This window comes from Alosa sapidissima, chromosome 13, assembly GCF_018492685.1.
Source record: "Alosa sapidissima isolate fAloSap1 chromosome 13, fAloSap1.pri, whole genome shotgun sequence".
NCBI lineage: Eukaryota > Metazoa > Chordata > Actinopteri > Clupeiformes > Clupeidae > Alosa > Alosa sapidissima.
Genome location: NC_055969.1, coordinates 17,198,827 through 17,213,159, shown reverse-complemented (window position 1 = coordinate 17,213,159; position 14,333 = coordinate 17,198,827). Strand labels below are relative to the sequence as shown.

Below are 14,333 nucleotides of genomic sequence, written 5' to 3'. Positions count from 1 at the left end.
ATAAAACTGCGGTGCACTTCACTTTTGAAATGCTGCCCTAATATTTACTTGTTCTATCAGTGACACATGCTACATATATGAATACATGTGTGGTGGGCATAGAATACAGCACATTCATATTTGAAGGACATATTAATTACATGCCATGCATTTCAGGAAGCCCACAAATCTAAGGGAAACAACCTTTAGTAAACTGATATTTACAAACCACTGAGAACTCAAGTCACCACACAAATTGACAAGCAAGCCCTCAGCCTCAGCTTGAATTTCCCCTTGGGGATCAATAAGGTATTGATAGATAGATAAAGTATCTATCTATCTATCTATCTGTCTATCTATCTATCTATCTATCTAAAAGTACAAATGAACAGACTTATGGGGCAGGCATTACCCTTTATTTAATTAGGTTTTTTGATAACAATTGCATTTGTATCACACAAAGTATAGGTCAACTGTTCTATACTATGTTGTTGTTGTAACATTGCTCAATGTGCCACATCTATTAACTTCTTATTCCATTTTTTTTCTGCTTATTTAAAAAAAGCCACATATTTTACTATAAAGAGCATGTCCAGATATCAAATATTTTTTTCAACTTTCTAATTCTTATACATCCCATAAATAAATTGGTTAAAATACACACAAAGTAAATAATTTCACAAAGTGAGTCGCAAAACCTTTAAATAGAACCAAACACACCTTGCCTTATTAGAGCTCTGCTTAGTTGACAGAATGCAGCCAATATAAGGACCTGCTGGGAGTATGGGAGGACTGCAGGGGGGTTCCAGTGCACAGTAAGTCTTTCACAGACACAGAAAAGAGGTGGAAACTAATACACTTAAGATTACTACATTAAATATATGATATACTAATATCCTTGTCTTTGTATGTGTTTTATCATTTTTAGATACTCATAACAACTGTGGAAATTTCATCTTCTTTTGGGAGGAAAAGGTAAGGTACATCTTATCTACAACACATGTGATTTATCTGAACAGCTAAATGATTAAAACAAGCTATTTGCATTCTAGTGAAGTAAATCTTTTAGGGGGCATTTACTGGTTATTGCTACAACACAGGTATACCTCCTTTCAAGGTCTTATTTGTATAGACATAATCAATCTGCAGATTGTGTCCAATATGCCTATGTCTATGTGTGTGTGTGTGTGTGGGGGGGGGGGGGGGGGGGGGTGCTCTGACCCAAAGGATCCTGGATTGATCTGGCAGCTGCAGTCTGCTGGTGTGGCATACATTTTTGAATGTCTGCTGAATGATTAATTGACGTTGCATTGTCTGATCTGAACTAGCGGAGGGGGAACTGCTGCCAAGTTTCGTGTGCGATAGGCCTACTTCTCAGACTTGCTCCCGCACAGTAGATTTCTAGGCCAGTCAATCCCTACCATTATTTAGGACCTGAAATTAAAACGATATAGTTTACACCAGGCTATTTTGTTTATAATAGTAGGCTGATGTCTGATGGCCTATATTTTTTGCCTAAGTAGCTGGGCTTGAAGGGATGAAATATAACCAGCCGCTGGGAGCCATGCAAACCTGGTCCCTCCAACAGCTTTGGGCTATATTGCCTCACTTGGTGTGGACTATTTTATCATACGTTTGAACTGCATAGACTCTTAGTCCTTTTGAAGTGATATGACATTAAACTCTGGTAAAAGTTGACTCAATTGCCAAGTTCTGCAGGTGTCAAGAAAATGCCTGCGCATTGGTGGCCAGTCGCAAATTAATTTGAACGACTGGTCTAAAGGAAATTGATCAAACATTTAGGCTTCAATAGGATAATAAGGCTATGACATGTTTAAACTTCATTGTGCAGCTTCATAGAGAGAGTGGAATTGAGCCTACCTGGTCTGATTTGATTAGGACCTCCTGGTACGCCCGCGGCCAATTGCGCAAGGTGCATTTAGAATTGTTAGGCTAAACTAACGAAAATGTTGGAGATCTTAACGGAGATCTTCTGGGTTTTTTTTAACGATATGTCTAAATTTCATCAGGCTATTAATAAGAAAGAAAAAAACAACCAACACGGATACAACCTGAGGCGAGAACAGTCATCCAATGCGTCAAATTGCGACAGAAAAAGGCTACTGAAAAAGTATTTGAACTAGTTGTTTTAGACAGAATTATTTCAATTATTGTGTTATAAAACAACATAAATATTCATTGAGAAAGGAGTAAATGAGTAAGATAACATTACTCGTGATGGCCTTGGATATACAAAACAGGACTGCCTAGATCTAGAGGGGCAGCCGTGGCCTACTGGTTAGCGCTTCGGACTTGTGACCGGAGGGTTGCCGGTTTGAACCCCGACCAGTAGAAAGCGGCTGAAGTGCCCTTGAGCAAGGCACCTAACCACTCACACTGCTCCCCGAGCGCCGCTGTTGTTGCAGGCAGCTCACTGTGCCGGGATTAGTGTGTGCTTCACCTGACTGTGTGTTCACTGTGTGCTGAGTGTGTTTCACTAATTCACGGATTGGGATAAATGCAGAGACCAAATTTCCCTCAAGGGATCAAAAGAGTATATATACTTATACTTATCTGCTGAAGTCACTATTTATGACTTTAAGGCCTTCACAATTAAAATAGCCCCACATCATCACATACCCTTCACCATATTTCACGATTGGCATGGAGTACTCCATAAGATCTCTCAGTGCAAATCAAACCAGCTATTAGGCTAACTGAAATAAAACCATACCGATCATATGATGAAGGGTATATGATGATGTGGGGCTAATTTAATTCCAAAGGCCAAGGGAACTTTATCAGGATTCATATCCTGGATCCATGAAATAACTGGCCTTTAGAAATAAAACGTCTGCCTGACTCTATTTAACATAGGTGTATGTATACGGCCCCTGTCTTTGAAGGAAGAACATTTATTAATATACGATACATTATTCATTCACAAAGAAAATTGGTGTCCTTAAAGATTTTTTATTAAGGCATTAAGATCAATTTTTCAAAATATTATTTTTTATTCCTCTTTTTAGTCAACATTAGCATACAGTATGTACAGGGTATGTAAACCTACAGTATGAGCTGATGAACTGTACATGTTTTGTCCACTAATGACTGTCAATCACTTTATTTACAGTACCGTGTCTGTACATGTCTGATTATGAAAACCATTGTATGTTGAAAACTGTCTGCTCTTCATGTTTATGATTAATGCAGTAACCAGCAACAATGGGGGACGGTGATATGGCTGCGTATGGCGCAGCTGCCATCTACCTTCGTAAGCCTGAGAGGGAGAGACTTGAGGCCCAAACCAGGCCCTTTGATGCAAAAACTGCTTGCTTTGTGGTTGATAAAGAGGAGTTGTACGTCAAGGGTACAATTAAAAAGAAGGAAGGTGGCAAAGTTGTTGTTGAAACACTTGAAACCAAGGAGGTACTTTAGCAAGGCTGTTGAAATTGTTCTGAATTTAAAATTACATTTTCACAGAAAGTTTATTGAATACATCTCTTTGTTAAAGCTGTTTTCTACATTGGTTTTAGGAAAAGACAGTGAAGGAAGACGAAATCTTCCCCTTAAATCCTCCCAAATACGACAAAATTGAGGACATGGCCATGATGACCCACCTCAATGAAGCCTCTGTCCTGTATAACCTCAAAGAGCGTTATGCAGCATGGATGATCTATGTAAGCATTACACTTTTAAACAAATTAAGAAAATAAAATTCATTTGAAAAGCTGAAAAAACAATCTTCTTTATTTCTTCATTCTAGACCTACTCTGGACTTTTCTGTGTCACTGTGAACCCCTACAAGTGGCTCCCAGTATACGATCAGGAAGTGGTGGATGCCTACAGAGGCAAGAAGCGTGTGGAGGCCCCACCCCACATCTTCTCTGTCTCTGACAACGCATTTCAATTCATGCTCCAAGGTATGCTTTCAGTTTTAAATCAATCACTGAATAATACATTATATATTTGATTCATTTATGTAAAATGAACCATTCATGTCAATTTGTGTTTTGCCTCACAGACAGAGAGAATCAGTCTGTCCTGATCACGTAAGTGTCCATGCATCCCTTAAAACTTTTTACATTATTAAAAGGCTAAACCTTTACATTATCTTCTGTATACTCTTCTGTTACACTTTGTAACTGCACTGAGTTACAAATTCTGAATCTGCCTTGAAAATTATTCTGTCTTTTTAATTGTTGTTTCTTTTTTTATTATGATCTTTACTTTTTGAACTATTCTTTGACTATTGCCCTTCCATGCTTTTATTTGTTGTTACTGTTTGCTTTTGTTTACTGTATGTAAAGCACATTGAATGAGCTCTGTGTATGAAATGCGCTATATAAATAAACTTGACTTGTAATTGTGATGTAAAAAGTTGCAATATCTTCTGTTTAATACAGCGGAGAATCTGGTGCTGGCAAGACTGTAAACACCAAACGTGTCATCCAGTACTTTGCAACAATTGCAGTGTCTAGTGGGAAGAAGTCAGAGGCATCAGCCGGCAGCAGTGGAAAAATTAAGGTAGAGGACCCCTTACATATTTATAGGCTAATTATCACATAGCAACACAGACATTAACTTCAATAACAATATATCTATTGACTTGCAGGGCTCTCTTGAAGACCAGATTATTGCTGCCAACCCACTGCTGGAGGCTTATGGTAATGCCAAGACTGTGAGGAATGACAACTCTTCACGTTTTGTAAGTTTAGTTTCTAATCTAATCTCTTACATGTTTTTTTTTTGTTTTGATTTTAGATAGAATCGACGTTTTAGGGTTTTTCTTTAAAATCAAACGTATCATGCACTTTGTTTTATATCTATTAGCATGTCTTATGATAAACATCCTCCAATGTCTAAACATCTACACTATCATATTTTGCTTTTTGTGTTAGTAAAGGCAGTATTTATTGTTACTCTTAGATCTATTTCTGAATATTTGAATATTTATTGAATACTAATATTATATATTAATAATATTAAATACTGAATATTTTCCTCATGTGTAACCTGCTTTGGTTAAAGGTATGAGCTAAATGAATACATTTATGTCAAAATTTAATCTCAAACAGGGAAAATTCATCAGAATTCACTTTGCCACAACTGGAAAACTGGCTAGTGCTGATATTGAGACTTGTAAGTATAATTGTTCCCAGTAGAAATGTTCTTTTATTGCCTTCAATGTATCAAATGAAAATACATCCTTCCCTGCGTAAAAAGACCTGCTGGAGAAGTCTAGAGTGACATTCCAGCTTCCTGATGAGAGAGGCTACCACATCTTCTTCCAGATGATGACCAACCACAAGCCTGAAATTATAGGTAAGGTTAATAATTTTACCAAACGTTCAATCAATACATGTAATTCTGAATTTGTAAACTAATTTTTTAATCCCAACAGAAATGTCCCTCATCACATCCAACCCCTATGACTTCCCAATGTGCAGTCAGGGTCAGATCACTGTGGCGAGCATTAATGACAAAGAGGAGTTGGATGCCACAGATGTAAGCCTTCCAATAATGTGTTTTTCCCTCTTCAATTTCTTGAAGATAGCTTTAAAATAATCAAATAATTCACCATTCTAGGATGCCATTGACATCTTGGGTTTCACTGGAGAGGAGAAAGTCACCATTTATAAGCTGACTGGTGCTGTGCTCCATCATGGCAACATGGCGTTCAAACAGAAGCAGCGCGAGGAGCAGGCTGAGCCTGATGGCACTGAGAGTAGGTTACAACATTATACTGAATCAGTCAGTTCTAGTAATAACTACAAGGTACTCTTAGTTATTGAGGTAATTTTATTATGTTAAATTAAAGTTAAATACTGTATGACTGATATCTAGTAAACACATGCCTATCTGGAATATTCATGTATATTCATATTCTAAATTTCCCTCTGGATTAAGAAATTATCTATCTTCATTTAAAGACAAACATTTACAAATCAATGGTCACTCAGATACCTTTCTGTTTTTATGTGAGACATATAGCCTTTAACCTAACACTATCTCAACAAATGTTTTGATTTAGGGAGGAGATTGAGGTGGACAAACTTGTCCCAAATTTGTTTAGAGTGTGGAGTATGAAATTGGTTGCTATAAATTTCAAACCACCAAAATGCTTCACTGTTGCACTTTGTTAAGGTGCTGACAAAGTCGCATACCTCCTGGGCCTGAACTCCGCTGACATGCTGAAGGCTTTGTGCTACCCAAGAGTGAAAGTCGGAAATGAGTATGTCACCAAGGGTCAGACTGTGCCACAGGTATTATTTTAGTCACTAAAAAGTTCACTTAAGATCGCAAACCATTTGGAAATATTTGGACGGAATTACTAGTAGTAAACTGACCTGCTTTTATCTATAAGCATTTTACTTTTTGATCTCTGAGCATAGGATGACCACTGCTTGAATATTCTGTTTCAGGTCAATAACGCAGTGTCGGCCTTGTCCAAGTCCATCTATGAGAGGATGTTCTTGTGGATGGTCATCCGTATAAACCAGATGCTGGACACTAAACAGCCAAGGCAGTTCTATATCGGTGTGCTGGATATTGCTGGCTTTGAGATTTTTGATGTAAGCATAAGTTAACACCATTTTTCACTCACACCACAATGTAGAATAATTTCAGTAGGGGGCATTCATATTACAAACTATTTTTCAATCACAGTACAACAGCATGGAACAGCTGTGCATCAACTTCACCAATGAGAAACTGCAACAGTTCTTCAACCACACCATGTTCGTTCTGGAGCAAGAGGAGTACAAGAAAGATGGCATTGTATGGGATTTCATTGACTTCGGCATGGACTTAGCCGCTTGCATTGAGCTCATTGAGAAGGTCAGTTTTAATCAGTCAAATGAGCCTGGTGCTAGATTTGTATTGTTTTATAATATTCACTTTTAAAACTAAGCTCATTTTTCCAACAGCCTATGGGAATCTTTGCCATTCTTGAAGAGGAGTGCATGTTCCCCAAGGCCTCTGACACCACTTTCAAGAACAAGCTGTATGACCAGCATCTTGGCAAAAATAAGGCCTTTGAGAAGCCCAAGCCTGCTAAAGGCAAGGCTGAGGCCCACTTCTCCCTGGTGCATTATGCCGGCACTGTGGACTACAATGTTTCTGGGTGGCTGGACAAGAACAAGGATCCACTGAACGATTCTGTTATACAGCTGTACCAGAAGTCGGGAGTTAAACTCCTGCCTGTCCTGTACCCACCTGTTGTTGAAGGTAACAAAAATCTACATAAGCCAATACAGGAATAGGCTCAACAGTGTATTGAATTCTTACTTCCAGGACTATTGAGCTCTATATCCAGTCTATAAACTTTCTGTGCATGTTACTCAACTGTCAATTTTTTCACCTGTTTGTATTTCAACAGAGCCTGCTGGTGGCGCTAAGAAGGGTGGTAAGAAGAAGGGTGGCTCCATGCAAACAGTGTCATCACAGTTCAGGGTATGTATATTAAACCAATAACAAACACATCAATCATCCTAAAGAAAGGTGAGGGGATGTTTTAATAGCTTTCTTATCCCAACAGGAGAACTTGGGCAAACTGATGACCAACTTGAGGAGCACCCATCCCCACTTTGTGCGTTGTCTGATTCCAAATGAAATTAAGAAACCAGGTAAAGGGCATTTGGTAGTCAATAAAGATGTGTGTATTATTCATGTATTACATTGAGAATAGAAGATCTCATGACATGTATTTCACAGGTTATATGCAGAACTTCCTGGTCATCCACCAGCTCAGGTGCAATGGTGTGCTGGAGGGTATCAGAATCTGCAGAAAGGGTTTCCCAAGCAGAATCCTCTATGCTGACTTCAAGCAGAGGTAGAGTAGAAAGCCAATGAAGTATTACATATATTCAATACTGCCCTGTAGAGACGGAAAAGTAATGCTCCATATGAACATTTATTTATTCTATCCAGATACAAAGTGCTGAATGCCAGTGTCATCCCTGACGGCCAGTTCATTGATAACAAGAAGGCTTCTGAGAAGCTTTTGGGATCTATTGATGTTGATCACACGCAATACATGTTTGGACACACAAAGGTAGATAGGTTTCATGCAATCTATTATCTATATCTCATGAGTAAACTAAAGCACAGCTTTTTCTGTGTCAAATAGATGCTTATATTTTCATTCATCCCTCAGGTGTTCTTCAAAGCTGGTCTGCTGGGTGACCTTGAGGAGATGCGAGATGAAAAACTGGCTTCCCTGGTCACAATGACTCAGGCTCTCTGCCGTGCATACCTGATGAGGAAGGAGTTTGTCAAGATGATGGAAAGGAGGTAATGTATGATGTATTTGGTGTAATCATGTTAAAAAATAATCTGACATGAAATATAGCATCACAGTTTTTTTTTAATTCACTGTAATAGGTTTGGTTAAAAGAATAATGAGTCTCTTATAAATTGTTAATGGAAATATAACATAAGGCATCATTTTCTGAATTTGGAAAGCTATAACTAAGATCATTCCCATTCCCATCTTTAATACAAACGTAAGTGTATCAAAGATGGGACTGGTCACTGTCATTATTTGACAATCAACTGACCCAGGTGTTTTCAAACCATTTACCTTTTACAGAGAAGCAATCTTCACCATCCAGTACAATATACGGTCATTCATGAGTGTCAAGACCTGGCCATGGATGAAGGTTTACTACAAGATCAAGCCTCTGCTGCAGAGTGCTGAAACTGAAAAGGAATTGGCCAACCTGAAGGAGGAGCATGGAAAACTCAAAGAAGTCCATGCCAAGGTAGAGGCCAGGAAGAAGGAGCTTGAGGAGAAGATGGTGTCTCTGGTGCAAGAGAGAAATGACCTGGCGCTGCAAGTGGCATCTGTAAGTGTATATTGTACCATTTCAATATTCACAATCATACCACTACCCAGTTTCAGCATTGTGTTTTCAATACAAATCAGATGTCATGCTTCCATCTTATATTTACAATAGGGAAATGAGGGTCTCAATGATGCTGAGGAGAGGTGTGAGGGTCTCATCAAAAGTAAGATCCAGCTTGAGGCCAAACTCAAAGAGACAACCGAAAGATTGGAGGATGAAGAGGAAATCAATGCTGAGCTGACTGCCAAGAAGAGGAAATTGGAGGATGAGTGCTCTGAGCTCAAGAAGGACATTGATGATTTGGAGCTGACTTTGGCCAAAGTGGAGAAGGAGAAACATGCCACCGAGAACAAGGTTTGCATTCTTAAAAAAACAGAATACTGTGTATGTGCCAAGAAGTCTTTATAAAGTTCAATAGATACTGATATAAAACTTTCTATGTGCAGGTCAAGAACCTGACAGAGGAGATGGCCGCTCAGGATGAGTCCATTGGTAAGCTGACAAAGGAGAAGAAAGCCCTCCAAGAGGCACACCAGCAGACTCTTGATGATCTTCAGGCAGAGGAAGACAAAGTCAACACTCTGACTAAGGCCAAGACTAAGCTTGAACAACAAGTGGATGATGTGAGTTTACAACCTGAGAGTTAAAAGAAATGTATGGACATCATTGTGCCACTTAAATACTTAAATACTTAATGTTACTCAATCTGCAGCTTGAAGGTTCCCTGGAGCAAGAAAAGAAGCTCCGTATGGACCTTGAGAGAACTAAGAGAAAGCTTGAGGGTGACCTGAAGTTGTCCCAGGAGAACATCATGGATCTGGAGAACGACAAGCAGCAGTCTGAGGAGAAGCTGAAGAAGTAATGAAGAATTCCAATTAGCAACACTATATGCAAACTTTAAATCATAATAGCACTCAACCCTTTTCTGTAACTAGTCATTGACAATTATTTCACTTTACTATGACACAGGAAGGACTTTGAAACAAGCCAACTTCTTAGCAAGATTGAGGATGAACAATCCTTGGGTGCTCAGCTTCAGAAGAAGATCAAGGAGCTTCAGGTTTGTTTTACATAAATACTGCTTTTATTCTTTGTCTGATCTTTTTAAATCTCACTAATCCTTTACAAAAACCAACAGGCCCGCATTGAGGAACTGGAGGAAGAGATTGAGGCTGAACGTGCAGCTCGTGCCAAGGTTGAGAAGCAGAGAGCTGATCTCTCCAGGGAACTTGAGGAGATCAGTGAGAGGCTTGAGGAGGCTGGTGGTGCCACTGCTGCTCAAATTGAGATGAACAAGAAGCGTGAGGCTGAGTTCCAGAAGCTGCGCCGTGACCTTGAGGAGTCCACCCTGCAGCATGAAGCCACTGCTGCAGCTCTCCGCAAGAAGCAGGCAGACAGTGTGGCTGAGCTGGGAGAGCAGATTGACAACCTCCAGCGTGTCAAGCAAAAGCTTGAGAAGGAGAAGAGTGAATTCAAGATGGAGATTGACGACCTCTCCAGCAATATGGAGGCTGTTGCTAAGACTAAGGTAAATGATATGTATGCAAGTAGCAAAGGTTAGCATATGAATACCTCAAATCTAAATCTATTGTACACAGTTACAGTGTCACAGTATCTGTTATCATTCATCTTTCCAGAATCTCTGACTACAATTTGGTCTCATTATTATTGTTCACTAACAGTCCAACCTGGAGAAGATGTGCCGCACCCTTGAGGACCAACTGGGTGAAGTCAAGGCCAAGAGCGATGAGAGTGCTCGCCAGAACAATGACCTCAGTGCTCAGAAAGCAAGACTTCAGACTGAAAATGGAGAGCTTGGCCGCCAGGTTGAGGAGAAAGATGCTCTTGTGTCTCAGCTGACCAGAAGCAAACAGGCCTTCACTCAGCAAATTGAGGAGCTGAAGAGACTGAATGAAGAGGAAATCAAGGTACTGATATACTGTGCATGAAATAAAAACAATTGTAGTATGTGGATCATTTTATGTGAAAGGTTTTATAAACATCCTTACTTGGTAACAAACAGGCCAAGAATGCCCTGGCCCATGCTGTTCAGTCTGCACGCCATGACTGTGACCTCCTGAGGGAGCAGTTTGAGGAAGAGCAGGAGGCTAAAGCTGAACTGCAGCGTGGCATGTCCAAGGCCAACAGCGAGGTTGCTCAGTGGAGGACTAAGTACGAAACTGATGCCATCCAGCGCACTGAAGAGCTTGAGGAGTCCAAGTATGTACCAAACATGCACAGAAACAAATAGAATGGCAATGTGAATTATTATATTTTGTACTAAAACCAAGGTAACTATGAAGTCTAATCTGAATATAATGCTTTATCAGGAAAAAACTTGCCCAGCGTCTGCAGGAGGCTGAGGAGCAAATTGAGGCTATCAACTCCAAGTGTGCATCTCTGGACAAGACCAAACAGAGACTCCAGGGTGAGGTTGAGGACCTCATGATTGATGTAGAAAGAGCCAACGCTCTGGCTGCCAATCTTGACAAGAAGCAGAGGAACTTTGACAAGGTAATACCTCCAAAGCACTGTTTAGATATGGACATTTAGGTAAAACAAAATAATCTCAGAGAAATATTTGTACATGTACAATGAGATGTTGGTAACAGTGTATTTGATGTGAATGATCAAAGATACAAACTACTTTTCAAAGGTTCTGGCAGAGTGGAAGCAGAAGTACGAGGAGGGTCAGGCTGAGCTGGAGGGTGCCCAGAAAGAGGCCCGTTCTCTCAGCACTGAGCTGTTCAAGATGAAGAACTCCTATGAGGAGGCTCTTGACCAGTTGGAAACTCTGAAGAGGGAAAACAAGAACCTCCAACGTAAGTCAAGATGATCATGAAATACTTCCCAATCAAACCATGTCAAGAGAAACTAAGATATATATGTTCTGGTATTAAAACAAAAAAAACAATGGCATATTGAGAGGGATTGACTTTGTGTTAAATTAAGTCTTCTAAATGTATTTCTGCAGAGGAGATCTCGGACCTGACTGAGCAGCTGGGTGAGACTGGAAAGAGCATTCATGAGCTGGAGAAGGCCAAGAAGACAGTTGAGACTGAGAAGGCTGAGATTCAGACTGCTCTTGAAGAAGCTGAGGTAGAAATCCAGGCTGGCATTATTAAAAACAAGTGACTTTTCAGAAAGTAAAAAAATAATAATTTTAAATCCTTCATTTTCTCATTTAGGGAACTCTTGAGCATGAGGAGTCCAAGATTCTTCGTGTCCAGCTTGAGCTGAACCAGGTCAAGGGTGAGGTTGACAGGAAACTTGCAGAGAAGGATGAGGAGATGGAGCAGATCAAGAGGAACAGCCAGAGGGTGATTGACTCCATGCAGAGCACTCTGGATGCTGAGGTCAGGAGCAGGAATGATGCCCTGAGAATCAAGAAGAAAATGGAGGGAGACCTCAATGAGATGGAGGTTCAGCTGAGCCATGCTAACCGCCAGGCTGCTGAGTCCCAGAAACACCTAAGGACCATTCAGGGTCAGCTCAAGGTCAGCCATAACAGAACCTTGTAACTTATTACTTTACATGTATTTTCTTATTTGGCCACCAAACATTATGGCAACAAGGCTTCATATATTGAGGTAGTGTACATACTTTTTAAAACCTCCAGGATGCCCAGTTGCACCTTGATGATGCTGTTCGAGGACAGGAAGACATGCAGGAGCAGGCTGCCATGGTGGAGCGCAGGAACGGCCTGATGGTGGCTGAGATTGAGGAGCTCAGGGCTGCCCTGGAGCAGACAGAGAGAGGCCGCAAAGTGGCTGAACAGGAGCTTGTTGATGCCAGTGAGCGTGTTGGCCTCTTGCACTCCCAGGTAAAAAAATAACACAAGTTGTCACAAATTGATGTTTTAAACAAACTGTTCCAGCATTAAAAATTGCATCTGAGGTTGTCTGTTTCTCCAAATTAGAACACAAGTCTGATTAACACCAAGAAGAAGCTTGAGGCTGACCTGGTTCAGGTCCAGAGTGAGGTTGATGACATCGTCCAGGAGGCTAGAAATGCTGAGGACAAGGCCAAGAAAGCTATCACTGATGTATGTTTTTTTCTTCAGAACCGGAGCATTATATTCAGAAGTACCTATACATCTATTTAAAATACACAATTTTATCATCTAGGCTGCAATGATGGCAGAGGAGTTGAAGAAAGAGCAGGACACCAGTTCTCATCTGGAGAGGATGAAGAAGAACCTGGAGGTCACTGTGAAGGATCTGCAGCACCGCCTGGATGAGGCTGAGAATCTGGCCATGAAGGGTGGCAAGAAACAACTCCAGAAACTGGAGTCCAGGGTAGGCAGCCAAATATGATTATGAAAACATATGTTTAACTCATAGCTACAAAAGGTTCAGTGCCTGAAATTGCAACATTTTCCATGTTAAGGTTCGTGAGCTAGAGGGTGAGGTCGAGGCTGAACAGAGACGAGGTGTTGATGCAGTCAAGGGAGTCCGCAAATACGAGAGGAGGGTGAAGGAGCTCACCTACCAGGTAAGAAATCTCTCCACTTTGTGTACAAATGCATGCAAAATCAAAGAATATTCTCTTTCTTGACACACTTTTTCTTTTCAGACTGAAGAGGACAAGAAGAACATCAACAGACTCCAGGATCTGGTTGACAAGCTGCAGCTGAAGGTCAAGGCCTACAAGAGACAGTCCGAGGAAGCTGTGAGTCATTTTTGTTTAGGCTACAGAGGTTTGCATCTCATGGTACATTGAATGTTTCTTTGCATTAATTGCACTACAATTTCATATCAAACAGGAGGAGCAGGCCAACACCCACCTGTCCAAGTTCAGGAAGGTGCAGCATGAGCTGGAGGAGGCTGAGGAGCGTGCTGACATTGCTGAGTCTCAGGTCAACAAGCTGAGGGCCAAGAGCCGTGATGGTGGCAAGGTATGATAATGTTTCTCATATATTTATTAAAGATTGATCGTTTTTTGGTGTCTAGTGAACTTGATTTTTTTTGTATTGTTTCTTTTTAAAGGGCAAAGAGGCTGCTGAGTAAACCATCTGATTCCATGTTAATTTCATTTGGATGAATAATTCTGTAACAATGCACACTACCAAATAAAATATTTGCGTATTCAAATATTTTGTCATGTCTTTTTTAATGCCATCAACTTTGCTACATCAAAAAGTATAACACTGCAACAGAAAATACATACAACTCTTATAATCCATCCATGATGCCAAGGAGTATAAATACCAATTATTCTCATTTGTTGCTTTAACAGTAGGATATTAAGTGAATTGTTTTATTTGCATGGAAAATGTAAAGAAAATGTAGGGAGTTATTTATAATTTGGCCGGGATTATTTCACTTACCTATCCCAGAACCCCCCCCCGCCCCCCACACACATACACACAAACACTTATAAAAAGCTTGATACGCCAGCTAGCTAATGAAAAATAAGTTGAAATATGGTAACACTTTATTTTAATGTGTCACTGTTACAGTGTACCTACCTAATTAGGTACAGTGGTACAACCTGTGTAACAGG

At 40.2% G+C, this 14,333-nt stretch overlaps 2 protein-coding genes across 2 annotated transcripts in view; both read left to right on the top strand.

Annotated features, from left to right (window-relative positions):
• The first annotated feature begins 918 nt into the window (after positions 1-918).
• Positions 919-14,333, top strand: part of LOC121680844 (myosin heavy chain, fast skeletal muscle-like) — a 145,389-nt gene continuing 131,974 nt past the window's right edge. Inside the window, exon 1 of the mRNA XM_042060393.1 lies at positions 919-954. The gene's annotated coding sequence lies outside the window, so the exon portion shown is untranslated. The remainder of the gene's footprint in view (positions 955-14,333) is intronic.
• LOC121680933 (myosin heavy chain, fast skeletal muscle-like) lies at positions 3,193-13,921 on the top strand. The gene is made up of 38 exons (XM_042060534.1): positions 3,193-3,408; positions 3,516-3,659; positions 3,746-3,902; positions 4,004-4,031; positions 4,386-4,506; positions 4,595-4,687; positions 5,058-5,121; positions 5,206-5,304; positions 5,384-5,487; positions 5,569-5,707; positions 6,127-6,245; positions 6,405-6,554; positions 6,649-6,819; positions 6,909-7,209; positions 7,361-7,434; positions 7,520-7,607; positions 7,696-7,813; positions 7,912-8,035; positions 8,138-8,274; positions 8,573-8,828; positions 8,940-9,182; positions 9,275-9,451; positions 9,541-9,686; positions 9,798-9,888; positions 9,967-10,356; positions 10,511-10,756; positions 10,852-11,048; positions 11,159-11,342; positions 11,485-11,650; positions 11,803-11,927; positions 12,017-12,325; positions 12,448-12,651; positions 12,748-12,873; positions 12,956-13,126; positions 13,218-13,322; positions 13,404-13,499; positions 13,594-13,725; positions 13,817-13,921. The coding sequence occupies exons 1-38, from the start codon at positions 3,205-3,207 to the stop codon at positions 13,835-13,837; spliced, it is 5,820 nt and encodes a 1,939-aa protein (XP_041916468.1). The 5' UTR covers positions 3,193-3,204; the 3' UTR covers positions 13,838-13,921.

Excerpts from the sequence above, each read along its gene's own strand:
- LOC121680933 (XM_042060534.1), top strand. The coding sequence starts at position 3,205 with ATGGGGGACGGTGATATGGCTGCGTATGGCGCAGCTGCCATCTACCTT. Across the intron at positions 3,903-4,003 it reads ATTTCAATTCATGCTCCAAG|ACAGAGAGAATCAGTCTGTC; the intron begins GTATGCTTTCAG and ends TTTGCCTCACAG. Across the intron at positions 11,928-12,016 it reads CTGCTCTTGAAGAAGCTGAG|GGAACTCTTGAGCATGAGGA; the intron begins GTAGAAATCCAG and ends TTTCTCATTTAG.